The sequence below is a fragment of the Euprymna scolopes genome, chromosome 5 (assembly GCF_053919585.1).
Source record: "Euprymna scolopes isolate OS-2025 chromosome 5, ASM5391958v1, whole genome shotgun sequence".
NCBI lineage: Eukaryota > Metazoa > Mollusca > Cephalopoda > Sepiida > Sepiolidae > Euprymna > Euprymna scolopes.
The window spans coordinates 113,918,763-113,942,161 of record NC_136486.1 but is presented as its reverse complement, the minus strand read 5'-3'; the positions used below and the strand labels follow the sequence as shown (position 1 = coordinate 113,942,161).

The following is a 23,399-nucleotide window of genomic DNA, read 5'->3' as shown; positions in this document are numbered from 1 at the left end:
GACTCCTTTTTGTGTGCATATATATATATATATATATATATATATATATATATATATATATATATATATATACCCGTTGATTTCTGTGTATAAGGTTAACATAATTAAGTTATCCGAAATCCAGATGAATGAATTGTTTTATAGTGGTGAAAGCTTGTGCAGAACTATCCACAATTTTGTAACAACCGTTAATCCCAGTCGATGCAATTGAATACTACGGACAGAGCAGACAGTAAACCTGAGGTTTTATATCAGTGTTCCTTCTCCTAGCTGCCAGTCTTAATTAAGGCTTAGAGTGCATCCCTCCCAATGGTTTTAAACGCGCTCCCAGATAGTAATCTAGAAATTGCTACATCCCGACGCAGTACATATAGTGCTTAATATCCTCACAGTCACCCATCTTGTATTGGCCAGACTCATCGTTGCTTAATTATGATGATCTAACGTGATTATACCGGTGTATCACCATGAAAACTTTTCTTATATATATGTATATATATATGTATGTATATACTCCTATATGTGTGTGTGTGTGTGTGTGTGTGTGTGTGTGTGTGTGTGTGTGTGTGTGTGTGTGTGTGTGTGTGTGTGTGTAATGATATTCATATTAAAAACCCTTTTTTCTATTTATTTAAAAAGAAAAAAACAACTTTGTTATATATGGGACGTGGAATTTGCATGCATCTGCAAAAGATCTAATTTACATATTTTAATTGATTCCCTATTAGTTTTTTCGGTTTTCTCAGTGTATGTTCATCTTTAGTTAACTATTGTGTAATTATATTAATGCAGATATTCTAGTTTATTTATACTTGCGTAAAAAAGCTTAGACTAAACACAAACATCTTTCTATATATATTTATGTATGCGTACATATATTTGTTAAAAAAAAAATTCACCTATCAAACTCCCGTCAGTTTTTGGTCTACATACATGAAACTTAATATAAAGGGTATTCGAACCTATGCGAAACTTTATATTTGGGTTTTAGCCGGGGAAAATCTGTGAAAAAGTATGAAAATGAAAAAAAAGGAATTTGCCAGATGAAGGCCGAACGACGGCATTATGAATATGCATGTGTAACGTAATAGCTATTGGTTCATGTTTTAATTTTTAGCCTTGCAGTAAACATGTCTCTATAGCTCAAGCATTAACGTCAAAGAGAAAAGTAAACCGTAAGATAAACGTTTTGGTTTCTATTCTCGGTAGTGGCGAGATATATATATAATGTGTGCTTGCGTACGTGAAAGAGATAGGCAAATCAAAAAAGGAAAAAAACGAGAAACAATGACTCGAACTTTTGATAACAATTTCATACGAAACTGTGACGATGATTAGGTGTTCTAGTACATATAACTCTTCCATTTAATTTTAGTCCCACGGCTATATAAACATAAATATTCAATTAAATACACGTTTCCTACCTATAATATCAATCTCACCTGTCTGTTTAAATGTATGCATGTATTTATGTATTGTGTATGTCTCGCAAAAACTTTTGACAGAGGAGGCGGATTTTCATGAGATTGGTATCATTTTGAAGCCCGACCCTTCTGACGACAATGGAAAAATTAGCCAAATACATAAATTCCTTCACCCTCAACTGGGCACTTTTCTACCGGGAGGGGTTGCTTTGCTCGCTGATATTTACGAAAGTTATCACTTCTTTCCGATTGTCTAGCCTTAATTTAAACCTACGTCACTTCCGGTTTGGCGATGGGCGCAACAGCTAACACGTCAGGTTTTTATTTTCACTTTCTTTTTCTCCTTCGCAGTATGAGTTCGAGCCTGCGTGCCTACTGCCATTTTTTTTCTTTACTTCGCAATTTTCCTTTTTTTTCTCTCTCTTTTGTTCAACTAACACCTTTCTTTTCCGCCTTCGCATCACGAGTTCGAGCCTGCTTAACTACAACTTTTTTTTTTTTGCTCAACACACACCTACAAATACCCGGGCAACGACGAGCACTCAGCTAGTATAAATATAAATCTTCAATTTAATTTATGTTTCTTAGTTATATAATCATAAATGCACTGGCACAAATACCCTACCATTTTAAAGCGAAAAGAAAAAAAATGTTCTTTGAAAAATCATTTTAGCGATATTGTTAAAAGAAAAAAAAAAAACAATGAATATTCAAACTTGAATTTTAGATTTCTTGTAAGACGAATGCTTTTCTGTTAATGCATACAAATATTTCTAAGTAACATGCGTTTGGGGTTACGGAGCATTTTCATATCTTTATTGAAGTTTTAATTTTCAGAAAGGTTAATAAAATCTTTCTTCTAAAAATTAAAACTTGCTATGGAATTTTAGACCATTACTTGAATCGTGTCACTTGTACCGTTAAAATATTCATGGGGATTAGGGTTATGAAGCAAAGATGATATTTATAAATTAGCAGGACCTGTGGAAATTCCACGGAATAATAAATATATTTAATCAACAAATATGTTTTGATAAAACTGATATTTTTTTCTGAATAGCACAAAAAAATTAGTTTTTTTGGACAGAAAAAAATATTCGTTTATTAACATTTTTATGAAACTAGTGTCCATTGTATTTTAAATATAGAATCGACCCAAATGAGATCAATTAATAAGTACTAATACAAAATAATATTGTGCTACATAGTTCAATACAAATAATAATATCACATTGTAAGAAACGATCTTTAATTTACTCTTTCAATCCAGCAATTTTTGCAGACAATGTTCTTTTGTTGCCCTGTTTCTTTCGAATGTTCTCTTCATGTAACGTTTTGATGACTTTTTTCTTCGGTGAAGAACCACTGCACGTCGAAATTACTATGAGTTTCTTTCTTACACCATTACAACAATGGTCATATATTATTATAATGATATTCAGAAACGAAGTTACAGAATTGCCAGACTTTTAAAAGCCAAATTTCGCGAATTTGGTGTTTTTTAAAGTAGTTTGGCATTCAAAAATTGTATTTGGCTTTTTTCAAAGCGTAACTAACGAATGGACATGCAGAATATTAAATAGATACCAGTAAGCTACACAACGCATAGAGCAATAACCCACACTATAAACAAACATATTTCTCGATTTCATGGATGGGTAGATGAGCGCTTCTGTTTTAGTGGAGGATTATCTAAGGGAGATAACTCCCATTTACTATTAAAAAAAAGAAGCATTGCCGAAACAGTTTACGAAAATTCATTTTAAAAAAAGTTATATTACATATTGATCCCTTTTGATTTTTGGTCTCATGCCAAAAGACATATCTGGAAATTGTTGGAGACCAAGATTGAAATGTTCCACCTTCATTTCATGAAGTTTCTTTGGTGGAAAAGGAAGAAGTAATTCTTGCGATATGGGATCAATATTTGATATAATTTGTTTTTATTCATTTTTTTATTCATTTATTTATTTATTTATTTGTAGTTTTGACATTGTTTTCATTTTGTGTGCGTTAATTAACAAGTTTAATTATTTTATTGAGTAACATTTAATTAAAAGCATTTAATTATTTTATTACTTAACATTGTTTCTTTTTTAGTTTGTTAATTAACTTGTTCCCAACTTTTTTTCATTTTTCGATTGATTAACTGATTATAATTGTTCAGGTATTCGTGTATTAATAATTTTATTTTGTATTCAGTTTTGTTATTATCATTAAAACATTCGTGTATTCGTTTTTGTTACAGTTTGGTAATGTGTTTCATCTTCGTACTTTTTTTAAAGTAAATGGGAGTTATCTCCCTTAGATAATCCTCCTTTAAAACAGAAGCGCCAGTAGATGAATAAACACGACATCCTTTAAAAGTTGATCGCAATTTTTGAACTACGAATTCGATTAAGTGAAAGTGACGAAACAAATTGAAATAACAAAGCTGATAGTCTAAAGTTTAAAACTATACAGGTCGATAAAACAAAAATCACAGTTGTTTGTTGTATATGTCACTTATTTTTTTATTTCCCCGACTGTTGACATCTACAATATATTAATCTTCATTATGGCTGAAAACTATTAATCTAGAAGGAATTTTTTAGGAAATATTTTTTTTTTTTTTTTTTTTTTTTTTTTTTGATAGGAAAATTCTGTCGGGAGCCTCTCCCATAAAAGCAAATATCCTGAACCTTTATCTTATCTTCTTCGCATCGATTCTTTTTCCCTGTGTGACGTGTAGAAATAAAAAGATGAAAAAAACGAACAATTAAGCAGTAAACTTATTCAGCCTCGCAAACTATGAAAATGACTGTGGCCCAGGGGAGGTAACTCAAACGACTTATCAAATGAAGTACCATAAAGGAAAAAAAAATTAATCATCTATGAGTTATATCCCTTATTACGGGCAATTTAATTGTTTCTTATCCTACACAGACAATTAGATTAAACTTCTTAGTACAGTTAACTTTTGGAAATTGATTGATTGATTGAGGAGAGGGAAAAGGGTCGACGGTCATGCACGCCAAGTAATATTGCACACATAACGTGTTTGTGGTTTCGAGCTATATAGTTAAGTATTTACACTCCGTGACCTCTAGTTTGCATCAAGATCGGTGCAGGTTTCTGAACCTGCACTGCAGGTGTATTAGAAACTGACCTTACGAATGCGTGAAATATATTGAATAATTCGATCCCTTGTCTTTCCAAGCTTATAACTACTCGAAAAATGTAATTCAAACCCTAATTTTTTTTCAATTAAAGGAGCAATACCAAGGTTTCATTAAAAAAAAATAAAAATAAATTAAAAAAAAAACGTGTTTTTTTTTTTATTTAAAAAAGGGTTTTAAACTTCGGACTTTACAGGTAAATTTCTAAAAAACACTACTTTTTTGTTTTAAATTTGAATATATTATTTATTGATCTTTTATCTTCAATTGGTGATATATAAAACTTTGGTGAGTAAATTAATTATTTACTTTTTAATAGACATTCGAAAATGGGGGCGTGAATTAAAAAAAAAACGTTTGTCTAAAATATTATATTCTGTTTATTGGAAAGAGCATAAAATTTCACATTGACCCTGAAAATATCGTAAAAATTGAATCAATAGAAAAATGTTGATAGATTATTAAAGTTTAAAAATTGAAAAATACTTCACTCGTAAAATTCAATTGATTTTATTACTATGTTTTAAAAAATAAAAATAATATTTCTATTACTTTTTATACAACTTTAATAGTTTATTTTGGAAGTATAATCCATAAAGAAAATAAACAACCCACTTTTAAAAGAGAAATTACGAGTTTTTTATATTTTATTTGACGTGTTTGTGGTTTCGAGCTATATAGTTAAGTATTTACACTCCGTGACCTCTAGTTTGCATCAAGATCGGTGCAGGTTCTGAACCTGCACTGCAGGTGTATTAGAAACTGACCTTACGAATGCGTGAAATATATTGAATAATTCGATCCCTTGTCTTTCCAAGCTTATAACTACTCGAAAAATGTAATTCAAACCCTAATTTTTTTTCAATTAAAGGTGCAATACTAAGGTTTCATTAAAAAAAAAATAAAAAAAATAAAAAAAAAAACGTGTTTTTTTTTTTTTTTTTTTTTAAAAAGGGTTTTAAACTTCGGACTTTACAGGTAAATTTCTAAAAAACACTACTTTTTTGTTTTAAATTTGAATATATTATTTATTGATCTTTTATCTTCAATTGGTGATATATAAAACTTTGGTGAGTAAATTAATTATTTACTTTTTAATAGACATTCGGAAATTGGGGGGGTGAATTAAAAAAAAAACGTTTGTCTAAAATATTATATTCTGTTTATTGGAAAGAGCATAAAATTTCACATTGACCCTGAAAATATCGTAAAAATTGAATCAATAGAAAAATGTTGATAGATTATTAAAGTTTAAAAATTGAAAAATACTTAACTCGTAAAATTCAATTGATTTTATTACTGTGTTTTAAAAAATAAAAATAATATTTCTATTACTTTTTATACAACTTTAATAGTTTATTTTGGAAGTATAATCCATAAAGAAAATAAACAACCCACTTTTAAAAGAGAAATTACGAGTTTTTTATATTTTATTTAACGTGTTTGTGGTTTCGAGCTATATAGTTAAGTATTTACACTCCGTGACCTCTAGTTTGCATCAAGATCGGTGCAGGTTTCTGATACACCTGCACTGCAGTGCAGGTGTGTTAGAAACTAACCTTACGAATGCGTGAAATATATTGAATAATTCGATCCCTTGTCTTTCCAAGCTTATAACTACTCGAAAAATGTAATTCAAACCCTATTTTTTTTTTTCAATTAAAGGAGCAGTGACCAAGGTTTCATTTAAAAAACAAAAAAAAAACGTTTTTTTTTTTTTTTTTAAAAGGGTTTTAAACTTCGGACTTTACAGGTAAATTTCTAAAAAACACTACTTTTTTGTTTTAAATTTGAATATATTATTTATTGATCTTTTATCTTCAATTGGTGATATATAAAACTTTGGTGAGTAAATTAATTATTTACTTTTTAATAGACATTTGAAAATGGGGGGGGGTGAATTTTAAAAAAAAAGTTTGTCTGTTTATTGGAAAGAGCATAAAATTTCAGATTGACCCTGAAAATATCGTAAAAATTGAATCAATAGAAAAATGTTGATAGATTTTTAAAGTTTAAAAATTGAAAAATACTTAACTCATAAAATTCAATTGATTTCATTACAGTGTTTTAAAAAATAAAAATAATATTTCTATTACTTTTATGCAACTTTAATAGTTTATTTTGGAAGTATAATCCATAAATAAAATAAACAACCCACTTTTAAAAGACAAATTACGAGTTTTTTTATATTTTATTCGCATTTCGTTTAGGGGTGTCATAAATTCACCCACAATTCTGATACACCTATCGGTGCATTGTTGTTATCCAATTGGATGATTTTTGTCATGTGACATAAAAATATTTGGAATAAGATAGATAATTTTGAATTTAAAGGTAAGTCAATACCTTAAACGTTTTATCATTATTTATACACTTAGTATCATATTCTTTCATTTTACTGCTGCTGCTTCTTTCCTTCTTCTTCTTCTTCTTCTTCTTCTTTCGCCGGGTATATCACTGAGTTCGAATCCTCTATGAGTTTCATTTTTTCGTTTAGTAATATTCGCAAACATTAGTATAAACAAGACTATACACACATGTACATTACAAAGGAATCACCACTTATCAAGGCCCAGAGGCCACTCGAGGATAAGGGTTAAAGAGTGTACAGTAGTCAAAGAGACAATATTATAGTAATTGCTAGAAGTGTAAATTTGATAAATTGGAATACTTAAGAGGAACGGCTCATCAAGAACTTGTTTACATAGGACATAAAGACGACCCTATTGTAGTCAGCTGGAAAGCAGGAAAACGGAAGAGAGTTCCACAGGTGTGCAGTTCTAAGAAAGAAACTATGTTCAGGGAATCCACGTTTAGGTCTAGGCACAGATAAAGAATGGGAGAAATTATTGATAGTGTTTTCAGCTAGATGAGTGTTTCTCGTGAATGTTTGGCGAGGGGGAACCATAGATTGGATCTCAAACGAGCACTTGCCATGAAAATAACGACAGTGCAGAGGAAGACTCGCAATGTCTCTTCTGTGGGATAGAGGTTGCAGGGAAGAGAAAAGGGCATCCCCCACTAGGATACGAAGTCTATTTTGAACTCTGTCATGGCAGGATAAGTTGTTTCTAGCAGCTCCTGCCCAGATGTGGCAACAGTACTCCATCCTTGGATGTACCTGGCTCTTATACTGGTAGAGAATTGCATGAGCAGGTAGATATCTCCTGGAGTGGTAGAACGATCTCACAATTTTTCCAGCAGCCTTGGCAACGGATTTGATGTATGTGTTCCATCTCAGATCAGGAGTAAAGGTCAGACCTAGAAGCTTGTCAAAGCGTGGAGCCTCCTCAAGATGAGAGCTGTTCATTTCCATTGATGCCAGACGGGGATCAGAGCGTTCATGGTGTCAAGATAGATGCTTAGTTTTAGATGCATTTAAAAAACCAGCTACCTCTTTCCCCATTGTACCACATGCTCAAGATCAGAAGAGAGAGAATCAGAGAGAACTTGGTCGTTTGCGGCCTTTGATGTGTTGCCATAGATAGTAGTGTTATCAGCATAAATGTCTACAAATGATCTAAGGATGTGATTTGGAAGATCATCGATGTAGATTAGGAAGAGAGTTGAACCCAGGATGGACCCTTGAAGGACTCCAGTGTATATGTTTTATATATATATGTTTTTGTTTTTACATAAGCATTGATATGTCGCTACATATTCATGAGCATATTTCGGTTACTTGTAACTAGAGACCTCTTCAGGCGGTACAGCTTATATGAAAGCTAGGTCTGAAAGCTTTCGTATAGGCTTTCGTATGTTGTACACATGAACATACTCCTGAATGTGTAGTGACATACCAATTCTTATGTAAAAACAAATAGAAAGTATATCTTGGCCTACTTAGATATTGAGCACTCTTGTATTAATCTTGTTAAAACTTCATTGGTTACTTTACCCCTGGAAAATATTAACCTTAAATTTTATATATATATATATATATATATATATACACAAATCGAGCGGAGGTATTTCGGACGATATCAAAACATCGTTAAACTCACTACTCGTTCAAGCAGCTGCCAATAGCGTAATGGTTAGAAGCCTAGACTGCCGTATAAACGGTCGGGTTTCAATCCTGGCTTGAGGTAGTTGCCTGTCTAGCCGCACTGATGAGCTGTGAAACAGCGAAACAGTACTGTATGTGGATGACTATAGTGCTCCTCACCTTGAGTTGAGCATATTGAGAAGTGAAAAACGAATTACCATTAGCATATAAGCGACGCTCTTTGTGTAAACAAATCGAGCGGAGGTATTTCGGACGATATCAAAACATCGTTAAACTCACTACTCGTTCAAGCAGCCGCCAATAGCGTAATGGTTAGAAGCCTTGACTGCCGTATAAACGGTCGGGTTTCAATCCTGGCTTGAGGTAGTTGCCTGTCTAGCCGCACTGATGAGCTGTGAAACAGCGAAACAGTACTGTATGTGGATGACTATATATATATATATATATATATATATATATATATATATAATCCAAAATCCAATCCCGCATTTTGCTAATTCCTACCATCTGATGAGAAGGAAAGTATTTCTTCGAAACTCCTCGGATTAAGGACTATCCATTTATCTAGTGTTTCCTTTTCAGATTAAATGTTTTTAACTCATTTCAAAGTGTTTTTTAACATATTTTATTAACTGTTTGCTCATATATATAATGTGTGTGTGTGTGTCTTTAATTCGCACTCGTAATATTTATATTTTCATGTAATATGTCTTACACGTATTTCGTTGACTAGTGGAAGACCACCAAACAACTCAGCCCAGATAAATGTATATTCATAAAAAAACAGTTGGAAAGTTTGTGGCGAGGGTCCTTAAAAGGAAAAAGAATTTTAGTAAGAAACAATGTTTTTCATAAAAGAAAATATAAATATTTAAAGTTCGCAAACACATACGCACACACACACACACAATGATGAGAATAATGAAAATAGTATTACAACGAGATAGGGATATAAAAAAAAAGTTATGTGTCTTTAGTGCAAGACTTCCTCTGGATGAATGAAATTAAGAAGACAAAACACCAGTACAAATATTTGAAAATATATTTTTGATGCAATGAAACGTATGATCTTGTTCCATTTCAGAAATGAAAAATGTTGTTGGATATTCAAAAAAAAAGTGGGGTGGGGCATAGCGTTTTGAAAGAGATTTTCTATAACGTCATATAGCCGTTAATATATTTAAAAAGATATGATGCAATTCATATTCTTTTTGGAACAAATATGTATGTTATAATTCAAATATGGATGCGTAACTGAAATTAAATGTGTATTTTTTATGTAATTTATTGACTGGTTGCATGTATTAATTATTATAGTTGGTGTTTCCTATGGTGTGAGGGAATTAACCTGTGTTCAAAATTAAATTATGTTCTTTTAACAGGAGTTTGTTTATTGTTATATGATGAAATACAAGATCTCCATCGAGCCTATAATAACAACATGAACAAAGCACAATTTGCATCAGCAGGAGCGAAGACACTCAAAAACCAGGAGCAGCCACTGATACCAACAACGGTGACATATAAATAAAAATGGCGCTGACCTGTGTTTTACTTCGACATTCAGTCGACTGCTAACGACGCATTAAACTGTTATTTGTACATATCCTTTCACTATGATATACAGTTCATTATAGCAAAGAATTATCGGGCAAAGCACATTGGCCAAGAAAATAGCTACACTAAGAGAGGGGGGGTCAGAAAAATTCGACAGATCAAATACGGAAATATATGATAAAATATCTAACAGAACTACAAGTGACAAACTTAATCTAATTTCTCTCACAGACACACCAGGTTAAAATACAAACAAAACAGATGCGGAGTAAGAAAAAACAACATACCCTATAGCAAGGTTGATCATACCCTCAAGACACACCCAGCGGCAAATTGTTTACACCTGAAAATATGCTTTCAACTATGTCCACCACATGTGCTACAAAAAGGTTGCGTCATCAGCTGTCACCAACAGCAGCTAACACGAATGTCTCACGCTTTCCTTCTGACAACGGAGTCAACAACTATGCAAAAGCCTTCACCCTCTCTTTCTCATAGCAGCAGAAGCCATTCGCTCAACGTTGGCGACAAAACATCCCAACGTGTGGATGCTATTTGCTATTTTTCTTCTCGGAACTTTTTAATCAAGAAGAGACAATTCTAATTAATGTTGATCTTCCTAACCTTGATGCTTCAGGACTTTATTATTTTTTTGTAGAAACTTTTTTAACAAGAGAAAATTCTAATTAATTCCAAACTAAACTTCTCAGAACTTTCTTATCAACAATAGGATTTTTTTAATTTCATTACGTTTCTTCACAAAAATATTTAAGTTAATATTTAGTCTGTCTTTCTTGCTACCATATGCTATTTTTTGTTATTGTGATGATCGTTATCGGGTATTGAGATTATAACACAAATTTTACAACTGGCGTCATTTGTGTTCACAATAACTAGTATCAAAAGTCACACTAAAACATTATTAATGTCGATACATTACAGAAACCTTCACGTTGATTAATTGTGCTAGAATTTGTGATAACCGCTGATTCAAGAAGTCTCCGTCACGGTTTATTTGAAATAAATTTAACTATTTTTGCCTTAAGTCAAAAGTATGATTATGTTGCAATGAATGAAAGAATAATGCATTCAGAGGATTGCTATTTTTTTATATATTTTTTATGTTCATTGAGCCTTTTCTCTCATCTACGCTGTGTTTCACCAAGGTATATATGATGGCAATTTTTGCAAGGAACAGTGTATATGTCTTCATTGGAAATTGGTTTGTTTTGTTAGATGTTTTGTTGTCTTTAATGTTTGTCTTATAGTTTGTGATGTGGTTTGTATGATTGGAGATCGTCAAGGGTGTGAGTCCCATATAGAAACGTTGATTTAATTTGAATAAAATAAAATACGCAAAATAAAAAATTTGTTTATTTTCCTGATATTACGTTGTGATTAGGCTTTCAAGCGCACTTCAGCGTATTTTATTTTATATATATATATATATATATATATATATATATATATATATATATATATATATATATATATATATATATATATATATATATATTTGACCACGCTGCATTTTCCAAAAAATAATATTAGAATCCGTTCTAGCAAAGAAACGAGAAAAAGTCTTTCAGCAGAATTAATAATAAATGGGCGTAATTTTCTTGCCTTACCGGAAATACTTGCCATAAACGCATTTGCCGGAAATAGGTTCTTCGTACCAGAAACGATCCCATAAACACACTAAGCCTTTCTTGCACCTGAAGATAGAAAAGAGAAAAAAAAACTATAATCGTATTTTTTTTTTATTATTCATTTCAAATATTAACAAAGCAACACATTTAAAAATAATTCTATTAGTTCTATTACTTACTTATGCTGTCAATAAGAAAAAAATGGTGCTGATGCAGTTTAGGAAAGATATTAAAAAACAAAGATAAAGAAAAATCTCCATTATATACGTGCCCGTTAAGGAATGTAGTTCTCAGAAAAAAATTCACTTAATTTGATCAAGTAGCTTGTTGTTGTTGTTGTTGTTGTTCTTCTTCTTCTTCTTCTTTTTCTTCTTCTTCTTTTTCTTCTTCTTGTTTATGTTTTTTTTTTTTTTGTTTTGTTTTTTTTACAAAGGCAAACGAAATTTTAGTAAGATCTCTTGTGATGCAGATGTTTAGGTAAATTTAACTACAAAGCCAGGGGATATGACTCCATATAGTTCTTGAAGTTTGCCAAAATGTTCAGTTTTGAATAATTTCAGGTATTTCTTTTTTCTTTCCGTTTTCTAGGGGGGGGGGTATTATTGGAGAGTTCTGACCGCTCAAGGAAAGTTTTTTTTTTCGTTTTAGATGGGGGTGGGCATTTTTATTTTTATTTTTTTTAGGGTGAATTGCAAATCTGACTTTTTCTGCTCTCATATATATATATATATATATATATATATATATATATATATATATATATATATATATATATATATATATATATATTGGTGGGTGGGAGATCGAAAACAGAAAAAAAAAAAAAGGAATACCTAAAAGTATTAATAACTGCGATTTGGCAAACTTCAAGAATTATATAGCGTTATCTCCCCATGGCGCCCCACCCCTATCACTCTCCGTAGCTAAATTTGCCAAGATGTTTGCGTTGTGATTTCCCTATGTAATAAAAACTAATTGATTAAGTTAAGTGATTTTTCTTTCATGAGAACTTCATTCCATAACGGGAATAAATTAAAAAAAAATTTATAATAAAGATTTTTTCTTTGTCTTTTTTTAAAGATCTTTGCTAAAGTGCATAAAAAAAATTACCAAAAATTATTTTTTTATACAAGCCGTGACGTAACGTCACATATTCGTTATCTTTCTTATCGTTGGTAGTTTACAATTGAAAACTAGATAGACGGAATAGTGATACGTTCGGCTGGCTGAAAGTTTTGTAGCTTCTGTAAATATGTACTTTGGTGTATAGTGTTGGGGTCAAACCGTTGCTAAATTTCTCCACGCAAAAGGGGCGAACGAATCCAGCGATAAGTGTTGCAGGCAGGCTGTCTAATTTAATGATTACAAATTTAGTTTTATGGAAAAGTAGGTGGATTAGAATTAAAGTAATACATATACATAATAGCAGGAACATTGTCGTTTTGTTTTGTTTTGTTTTTAACATATTTCATTGAAATTAATTTGGATCCATTTCTTTAGTATGAATTAATACATAGAATTATTAGTCTTTCTCATTAAGTTCGCCTAGCTATTTTTTTTTTTTATTCAAAGTTATCTATATCACCCCAAACATTACATTGTTCTTCAAAATCACTGGATTCGGCATTAAATAACTTGAAAAGGGTTGATATGCCGTAAAACAAAAACAACCAACCAACAGATTTACCAACCCAAATCTGACAACAGTACTCCATACATGGTCTGATAATAGAATCGTAGCGATAAAAAATAATTTCAGGCACAAGAAAGTGATTAGAGCGAGAGAGAGAACCGACTTTACGAGAAACAAAAAGAGCAATTGAACTAATATATGAACTCCATGAAAGATTTGATGAGAATTCATCAGTAATGCCATCCAAACAAAGTCGTATATTTTCCATTCACTCAAGTCACAAATGAATTTTCTCATATTTACAGAAATATATTATTCATAAGTCACTTTCTGCATTATTGACCCTCCGTAACGCTTGACTTCCCATGAGCCATTCATTAATCGGAATAGCCTAGTATGACACAACGCCATTTACTATATTACAGTTACTTACGTTATCGGTTAAAATAAACAACATAAAAACAAGCCAAAAACTACATGGTCTCCCGACTGATTTTGGCTATTTTCCTCATTTAAACCCCTAATCTGATGTAAAACATCAGGGTAAAACAGCCAAATGACACCGTTTCATGAAAAACGATGCATTAATTTGAATAAAACAACAAGCCAAAAACTACATGAATTCGATACCATTCAAACCCCCTATTTAGACAAAAGTATGAATTTTTGGAAAGAAAAAAAAAGAGCCCCAAAATAGGTGTTTTTTTACCCCTAAAACACCCCGGTTCTCAAGCCCTACAATTTTTCCAGGGTAAAATATTACGTTTTCAGATGTATAATCATATGGTCTTGGTTTTGAGTAATTTTCAGCAAAATCTAAAGGTCAGAAAAGGTTCTATTGTGAGAAAAACTACCAAGATGAGAGCGATAGTTCAAAATTAATACCAATCCTCATCTAAAAAAAATATTTTAAACAATTTATTTAATCGAAATGCATCAAATTTATAGAAATCTTGTTCAAGTGAACAAAATTAAATTTGAAAACTTTTTCGTTGTTAAATGAAAAAAATAAATAATTTGCCAGATTGCCACATTAATTTCTATTTCAATCACATAAATTCTTTAGAGTGAAATGATTTTGGCATTTCTTCCAAACAAATTATCTCTACTTAAACCATATTTGTTATAATAATAAAAATGATGACTTAAAAAGAGTAAGTTATAACAGGTTTGGCAGTTATGTATGACACGGGCCGAGATACACAGTTGCCAGACTATGATTATTTTCCAAGGCCAAATGTTTAAGAAAGCAATTTAATAAAAATGATATCATAAAACTTGAATTTAACTTGTAAATAATATTTAACAAATAGCGCAGGGTCGTTAAATGCAAAAACACCAAATAACATTTATTTCATCAAAATAAAATTGTAAAAACATTTACTTTATCAAAATATAAGGCACTTATGCATTATACGGGCGGGGCCATTTTGTTTTGTTAGGTTTCATTAAACGACCGATAGGGGGCGCAACTTTTCAATCTAATTCAATAGTAACAATAATTAAAATTATATTTTGTTATAGTTTTACTTTAATTCAAACAATTTTTTTATGAAAAATTCTATTTTTCTCTTATGGCAACTTCTTTCCATTAAATTGTTTGCAAAAAATCCAATGTTCCTCGAGGGCAGAGTTAGACACAAGGTCGGCTTTTAATTTGGGGAGAGGAACAAAAGTAAAAATTGTCTCAATCTAGAAGGATTTCTCCTCCACTGACTGAAGACAGAAAAGAGGATGTGTAGTATAAGATCAGATACTACACTTTGCTCTTAGCCAAGTAATGTTGCTTTAATACAAAAAATGTATTTTTTCAATAAATGTTTTTACAATTATATTTTGATACATTTTTATACAATAATTTTTGCTTTTCAAGTATTTTGGTGTTATTCATATTTTTTATTCATTTTGTGTGTTATTTGGCCAAGAAGAAATGTTTTATTAAATTTAGACAAGAAAACAATTCAATGACCTTTTTTTTTTTCGGTAAATGTAAAATTTAAGCGCAATGCTCTTTTTAATGTTATAATTTAGAAACCTATTATTTAACATGGGAAGGGGGTGTTTTGTAACTATTCACAGAAGAAATTGGTGTTATCGCCCCTAACAATGGCGCTGTCTGTATAATGTATGAGTGCAAAAAAAACAATTTTCATTTAAATTCAATGTAGAAATGAATATCCCTCTAGACTGAGGCAATTTTTAATTTTGTTTCTATCCAGAGTGCCCCTTTTTGGAGGGCTAGATTTTCCCCACATTAATAACCGACCTTGTGTATAACTCTGCCTTTGTGGGGAGGCAAGTAAATAGGAACAATATTAAAATAAATAAATAAATAAAAACTTAACAATCAAAGGGAAATAACCTAAACATTTTATTTGAAACAGAGAAACAACCCAAAATTTTTTCATTTTAATTTACAAAAAGTCCACATTTTTTTTTTTTTTCCTTTTTACCCCTGAAGACGAAACCTAAAAATTTCAAGGGTCAAATATTATATGTAGTCTAGCTTTTGGGTAATTTTCAGCAAAAACTAATGAGCTTTCTATGTCCCGAAAAGTGTTATTTTATTTACTTATTTTTTTTTTTTTTTGCGATTTTGGACTAAAAATCACCATTTTTACCCCTTTTGACCCCCTGGGGACGAAACCAAAATTTTCCCAGGATAAAATATAATGTTTTCAGATGTATATCTATGTGGTCCTGCTTTTGGGTAATTTTCAGCAAAATCTAATGGTCGGAAAATATTCTATGTGCTATATTTGACGATTTTAATTTCTTTTTAACCTCCTGTCGAAGCAACCAGAATTTTCCAAGGGTCAAATATTACGTTTCCAGATGTATATGTATGAGATCTTGCTTTTGGGTAATTTTCAACAAGATCTAATGATCAGAAAAGAAAAGAAAAAGTGCTATTTTTGGCCAGAAAAATGTAACGAGTAGTCATTGAGAATTTTTGGAACCAACGGACAAGGTCCAAATCTGACTAAGTCGGTTGACCAATAAAATACAACTACTTTCTCACATCATGTCAAGTTGAACAGTAATAACGTTTTTTATTATTATTTGCTAGTGAATGAGAAACAGTCTCGCGTAAATAAACTCAGTGTTGTTTTTATAAATGTGAACTCTTCCTCTTTCATAAACCGTAAACAAAAACCGTAAACATGTGTATAGAGAAAAATAGCAATTTGTTATTAAGTTTGAGTTTAAAATAAAGAATTTGCGTGAGCCTTTTCTAGTCTCACACAAAAACATGCATTCACATCTCAAGCTATATTACTTGTCATATACATACGCACACACAAACATACGCGGCCACGTCCACGTCCACACATATTCACGTTCACATACATACACTCACATTCACGTGTATACACACACACGCTAACGTGCACACATACACGCATGCATGGACAACGTCACTTCCCCTTTCAAAGGAAATCCACACATGCGCAAAAGACCACCGGAAACACCTATAAAAGCAAGAGACAATCTGTTTCCAGCCCTTTTTCCAACTCGCTTTCCGAGGTGAGTGGTCGGCGCACCAGCTGCTCCCACCGCCTTTTTCGGCAGGCGCGTACACGCGCGTGCCTCACGCCACTTGCTACTATGTGGGACAAAAAGCCAACAGACAGTACGTACACTTTATATGCTTTCTCTCTCCATGAACTGGATTGACATTCTCACTCTTTCTCTCTCTATCTACTACTCGTGCCAGAGAACACCACCGCTTAGCTGACGGCAAACATGGCGTACAAGTTAACTGATGTCAAGTCTCTATCTTTTTCTTTATCTACACGCTGGACTATCATTCCCATTTTCCACTACATCACTCACTTCTCTTCCCACACGTGAACAAACGATAGTGACCCGAACGTGAGATGAACACACATTTCCTTTTTCTTTCTACACCACCACTCCCGCAACAAACAATGGTTACACCCGTGCGGACATGAACACGTGTTATATCTAAAACATTCATTCTTTCAACAGTAAATAAACGACATGTTTATCTATTCCAGCAATTGAGTCTTTGTTTCCTTCAATCCATTCGTTTCATTATTTTCCTTTTGTAACGGGATTAGGATTTATATATCCTAGTCCTCTACAAATTGTAGGGAAAGTTTTGGAATGCATATTCACATAATATCATTGAGAAAAAGTTGTATTATATGTTTGTATAAATTTTAGTCAGAAACCTAAATTTTGGTGATTACGTTTTTAGTTATATAAGCGTAATTGACGTGCTAAATAAGACATACTGTTATCAGACATGCATAAGTTATATAACGCACAATGTAATACAAAAAAAAATGGCACTAATTAAATTTAGATCACATTTATTGTACGATAATTTTGTTCAAAAGATCGGGATATATTACTGTTACTGTTATTCATTTTTTTTTTCATACAATAAATAAGTAAATTTTAATAGTTGGTTCTTTCTTTGCGCTGAAGAGATGCCCTGTTGTGCAAAACTACAATAAATGGACTATTATATAAGTATATAAGTATATGCCAACATTGGGGCCGAAACTATTGTACGCCAGTTGTTACTAATAAAAGACCGATATTTTGAAAATGAGTAACTGTATCAATGTCCTTGTAACGTGGTACTTTACGAAATATTTATAACTCTAGTATTGCACTATTAAGCTATCTAAATGTAAAACTTTGTGTTACTTATTTATGTTATTATTACCCTAAGTAGTTACATTACTTATAAACATAAACGTGTGTGTGTGTGTGTGTGTGTGTGTGTGTGTGTGTGTGTGTGTGTGTGTGTGTGTGTGTGTGTGTGTGTGTGTGTGTGTGTGTGCAGAAAAAACTATTAAAGTGTGGAAAGTGGTGATCACTGTGTAAAAAAAAAAAAACAAAAAAAAAAACATGAGTACCGATGATGATCTAATTCAGAAAACGATAAATATCATTCAAACACTACCGTGTTTAAATATATGGTTAAGTGGCAGCTTTAGTCATTTAGAACTGCTTTAAAGCGTCACCACTCACTCATTTTCGACCAAATTTCAAACAATTATTACAGTTATATATGTGACAAAAAAAATTCAATTTTCGTTCAGTAAAACAAAAGCTATGATGAATTTACTGATGTTCAAAATGGTATAAAAAAAACTGTAAGAAGGTGAGCGACGTTTTTTTATGACTGATTTCCATAGCAACCACGCTTCAGTGACTACTGTTGCTACCAATTCATCGCTCTTGCAAAATGAGAAGTAACAAGTGAAACAGAGAGAATGAAAGGGGGGATAATTGGGGAAGTTTTATTGAAAGCAGACGAATGCCGTACATTGTTATTACATATGTGTATGTTATGTTTAGGGGGCAAAAAAGTAAGACTGAAATTAAACAAAGAACAAGTGAATTTATTGGAAACCTGGAAAAATCATGGATTACAATAGAATACTGCGAGCATGAAAAGTAATATAGTTAAGATTAAACATAGAAAAGTAAAGGACTAGTTGTTAAAACTGGAAAAGAAAAGGACAAGATATTCTAGTAAAAAATATAATAAATTTATGACTTAAAATATTGCAGTATTAAGAATTTTTTAATTCAATTTATAACATTATATAATCAATTCTTAATGCTGCAATATTTTAAGTTGTAAATTTATATTTTTTACTGCAATATCTTGTCCTACTTTTCATGCTCGCATTTTTCTATTGTAATATACATTATGGATGTTATAAATATCTTGAAGGTAGGCCGAAACAATTGTCTGCTCTGTATATATATTAAAGATAATTTTTGGATGAATTTATATTTTTTGCCTGCATCCAAAGAGATTCATATAATATAAAAGCATACAAACTTTGTTAAAGATTCCAAAGTCACAGAAGCATTCATTTAATTCACATCTTGTTTTGTTGCTGTGCCTTACAAGTGTTTCATTCGATGGCATGAATATACAAAACCGATCATCAAAGATATATATTAGTTCCTAAACAAACTGCATTTTTTACTCTCTCTCTGTCTGTCTGTCTGTCTGTCTGTCTCTCTCTCTCTCTCTCTCTCTCTCTCTCTCTCTCTCTCTCTCTTTCTCATGTGAATACTTCTGTGATTCTGGAATGTTTTATAAAGTTTATATGCTCTGAGAGTGTAAATCCATTTTTCTTGAGATTAATTGTGGCAATTTTTTAATAACTTTATTGAATATGTATACATTATAAGCATATATTTGTTTACAAATGTATGTGTATACATATATACATATATATATATATATATATATATATATATATATATATACAGTGATGATCATATTTATTGGCACGGTAAAATAAAAGTTAAATTTTGTCTAATAAATTCTAAAAAAGGGATTAAATTAAAGAAAATAACAAAGTATATTATGTATTTTTAACTGGCCTTTCCGATGCAGCAATCGGATTTTAGAAAAAATAAATAACAAAGGAACAACAAACATAATTGCAAAAAACCCTTGTTCAAAATTATTGGCACGATTTATTTAATAATCAATTGTATAGCCTTTGGCCTTGATTACCTTCCTCAGTCGCTTTTCATAGTTTACAACCAAGTTGTTGCACTCTTCAGTAGTAATTTTAGCCCACTCTTCCTGACAATAATCCTCCAATTGAATAAGATTCTTAGGCTTCCTTTGCATTACCCTCAATTTTAATGTTCTCCATAAATTTTCAATTGGATTAAGGTCTGGGCTTTGTGATGGCCACTCCAAAACATTAATATGATTGTCCTCAAGCCATTTCTTAGTCAGTTTAGCCGAATGCTTTGGGTCATTATCTTGCATGAACCACCAACGACGACCAAGTGAGAGCTCTTTAGCAGAGTCTTTCAGGTTTTCATCCAATATTTTAACATAATCTTCCTTTTTTATGCTACCTGTGACCTTAACAAGTCGCCCTGGTCCAGAGGCAGCAAAGGATCCCCAAAACATCAAACTGCCTCCACCGTGCTTCACTGTGGGTATGGTGTTCTTAGGCAGGAAAGCTTCGCCAGATTTTCTGTAAATATAAGACACTTTATTATGGCCAAATAACTCTATTTTCGTTTCGTCAGTCCATAGAACACGTTTCCAGAATGCAACATCTTTATCAATATGACGTTTTGCAAAGGCTAGCCTTGCTTTCAGGTGCATAGGCTTCAATAAGGGAGTCTTTCTCGGACGACATGCTTTTAAACCAGCTCTCTTCAAAACTCTACCAACTGTATGTCGAGATACATTCACTCCAGAGGTGCTCTGTTCATCAACAATCTCCCCAACAGAGATCCTTTAGTTTTGTTTTACTTGTCGAACAATTTTCCGTTCATCTCTTGGGGAAAGAATCCTTTTTCTCCCTCTACCCTCTAAACTCATAACGTGGCCTTGCGATTTGAACTTGTTTATTATGGCTCTAACAGTGGATTTGGGAAGGTTTAGCTTCTTTGAAATCTTATCATAGCCCTCCCCATTGGTATGGCATGCTACAACAAGCTTCCTGACGTCTTCGCTGTGTTCCTTCGTTTTAACCATGGCGATTGAAAATTATAATTTAGTCACTTATAATAGTTTAAATAAATCGCTATCTAAAAATTATCTGAAAAAAATTATTCACTGAATTAGCGTTAAACAAGCATAATATGGCTATAAAAAAGTTCAGAAAGCACGTAAACCGGAAATTGATTGATATTATACTGATACTAAAAGAAAAACAAAGCCGTGCCAATAATTTTGAACAAGGGTTTTTTGCAATTATGTTTGTTGTTCCTTTGTTATTTTTTCTAAAATCCGATTGCTGCATCGGAAAGGCCAGTTAAAAATACATAATATACTTTGTTATTTTCTTTAATTTAATCCCTTTTTTAGAATTTATTAGACAAAATTTAACTTTTATTTTACCGTGCCAATAAATATGATCATCACTGTATATATATATATATATATATATATATATATATATATATATATATATATATATATATATTATAAATATATATTTGTTTACAAACGCACACACACACATAAGGTAGATCTGTATCAATCTGTTCATATCTATCTTCATATGAATGTGGTTTACAATCAACTTACGGTGTTCCAAATGCTTGGCATTTTTCGTTCAAATCCAGGGCACATTTTGGACAACATCCGCAAAAATCATAAACGATTTCACATGTTTTCGACGTCAGTGTTGAGCAAGTGAATCTGATGTCTTTTAATCGGCACGGACAAACGGGTGGAGAAAACGGTTCGACTGGCGACAGAAAAATTCCGAGAAGACATAGTGTCGTCTGTAAGAAAATGAAGAAACGATGGAGACGAGCGACTGCCATTTTGTGATTCGATGCCGTCTGGAAGACTGTAGAGAACTGAAAATTTAAAACAAAAAATATTGTATTAGATTGGTAGAAAAATTGTATCCAGTCCTCCACTCTATAGGATGCAATGCATTTGAATACATCCGGGTTCCTCCACACAAGAATATGATTAGCTGGTGTAAGTCATAAACACTGACCGGAATATACGGAAGCATGTTAAAAGATACGATGAAAGCCAAAACCTTAAGCATATTATATGTTACGACTATGAACAACAGTTCATTACGGTGACTTACTAGATTGTATTGCTCAATGACTATAACGAAGGCTACTTCAGGCAAATATATTTTTCTGGGACATTGCAAGTAAGAAAAACATTAGATAGACCGAGATTCGAACCTTGTAAGCAAGGTTCAGAAATAGATTCAGAAATGGAATTTAGCATTGTTCAGTTCACATGAAATAGTTTAGATATGTTGTTGCAAAAGGAATTTTGATTGTTCAATTCTTTTTATGAAAACTGAATTAAAATAAGGTCATCTAGAAAATAACGAACAATAGCAAATTAAAAACATATTGAAAAATAAGTTAGGTCGAAAAATAGGTTAGTAAGAATTCTTTGTCTGCAGAAATGGTTTGGGAACATGTACGAACCACGCATGTTCACTCCACGTAGGTCGATCACGTTTTTGGACACACGTATGACTTCATGGCAAAAATGAATTTTCAATATAGGAGCTAGAGTCGTAGAGAGTTAGACAGAGAGAGACGGAGTCCAAAGTTGAGTCCAGATCGAATCAGAGGAGGGTCACCCTTTAGAAGCGGAGGGGAAAGTTTTAAATATGTAGAAACAACTTTGAATTCCTGGATGTCATCATCATTTTGACCGGTCAAATGGAATAAAAGAACATCTCATATTTTTGTAAATGCCGTCTTCGTGTCGTCTTTCTACTAAATTGAAGGTAAAGTGAAATCATTTATATAAACATTGTTCCCATTCATCTTTATAATAAACTTTGTGTATGACTCATCTAAGTAATGTATCCCCCTCTCCATCTAAGAAATGTGTCCCCCTCTTCATCTCAGTAATGACTGTCTCCTGTGGTGTTAAAAAACTGATCAATCTCTCTCCACTCTAATATATGTTAAAAGAAGGAACATCCGCAGAACTGTAAAAGGTATAAATGTCTTCTCTCTTCTCTCTCCCTCTGTAATATCTGTATAAATGTATCTGCCCCTCATCAATATGAATGTCACCATCCCTCTCTCTCTCTCTCTCTCTCTCTCTCTCTCTCTCTCTCTCTCTCTCTCTCTCTCTCTCTCTCTTGTGAATTAAGTGAATACTTCTGTGATTCTGGAATGTTTTATAAAGTTTATATGCTCTGAGAGTGTAAATCCATTTTTCTTGAGATTAATTGTGACAATTTTTTAATAACTTTGGTCTCCTATGCAACAAATATATAATAAAGAGTAGTATGCATTTATTTTTAATATATATTCGTACTGTCACACAAAGGTTTTTCAAACGAATAAAAGAAATGAGAACACAAATTTATTTCTATAACCAGACGTTTCATTTCTTTTTCCTTATCTATACCGATGTATACGTTTTTCTTTTGCTTTTTGAAACTTTCTAGTTTGTGACGTTTTCTTTTTATTTTATTTCTTTTTTTTTTC

At 32.0% G+C, this 23,399-nt stretch overlaps 1 protein-coding gene across 1 annotated transcript in view; it reads right to left on the bottom strand.

Annotated features, from left to right (window-relative positions):
• Nucleotides 1-23,399, bottom strand: part of LOC145276961 (perlustrin-like protein) — a 41,819-nt gene that overhangs the window by 1,342 nt on the left and 17,078 nt on the right. The window contains exons 2-3 of the mRNA XM_080128501.1: nucleotides 21,496-21,773; nucleotides 11,777-11,863 (exon numbers count right to left, since the gene is read on the bottom strand). Coding sequence (XP_079984627.1) covers nucleotides 11,777-11,863; nucleotides 21,496-21,737 — 329 coding nt within the window. The 5' untranslated portion in view covers nucleotides 21,738-21,773. The remainder of the gene's footprint in view (nucleotides 1-11,776; nucleotides 11,864-21,495; nucleotides 21,774-23,399) is intronic.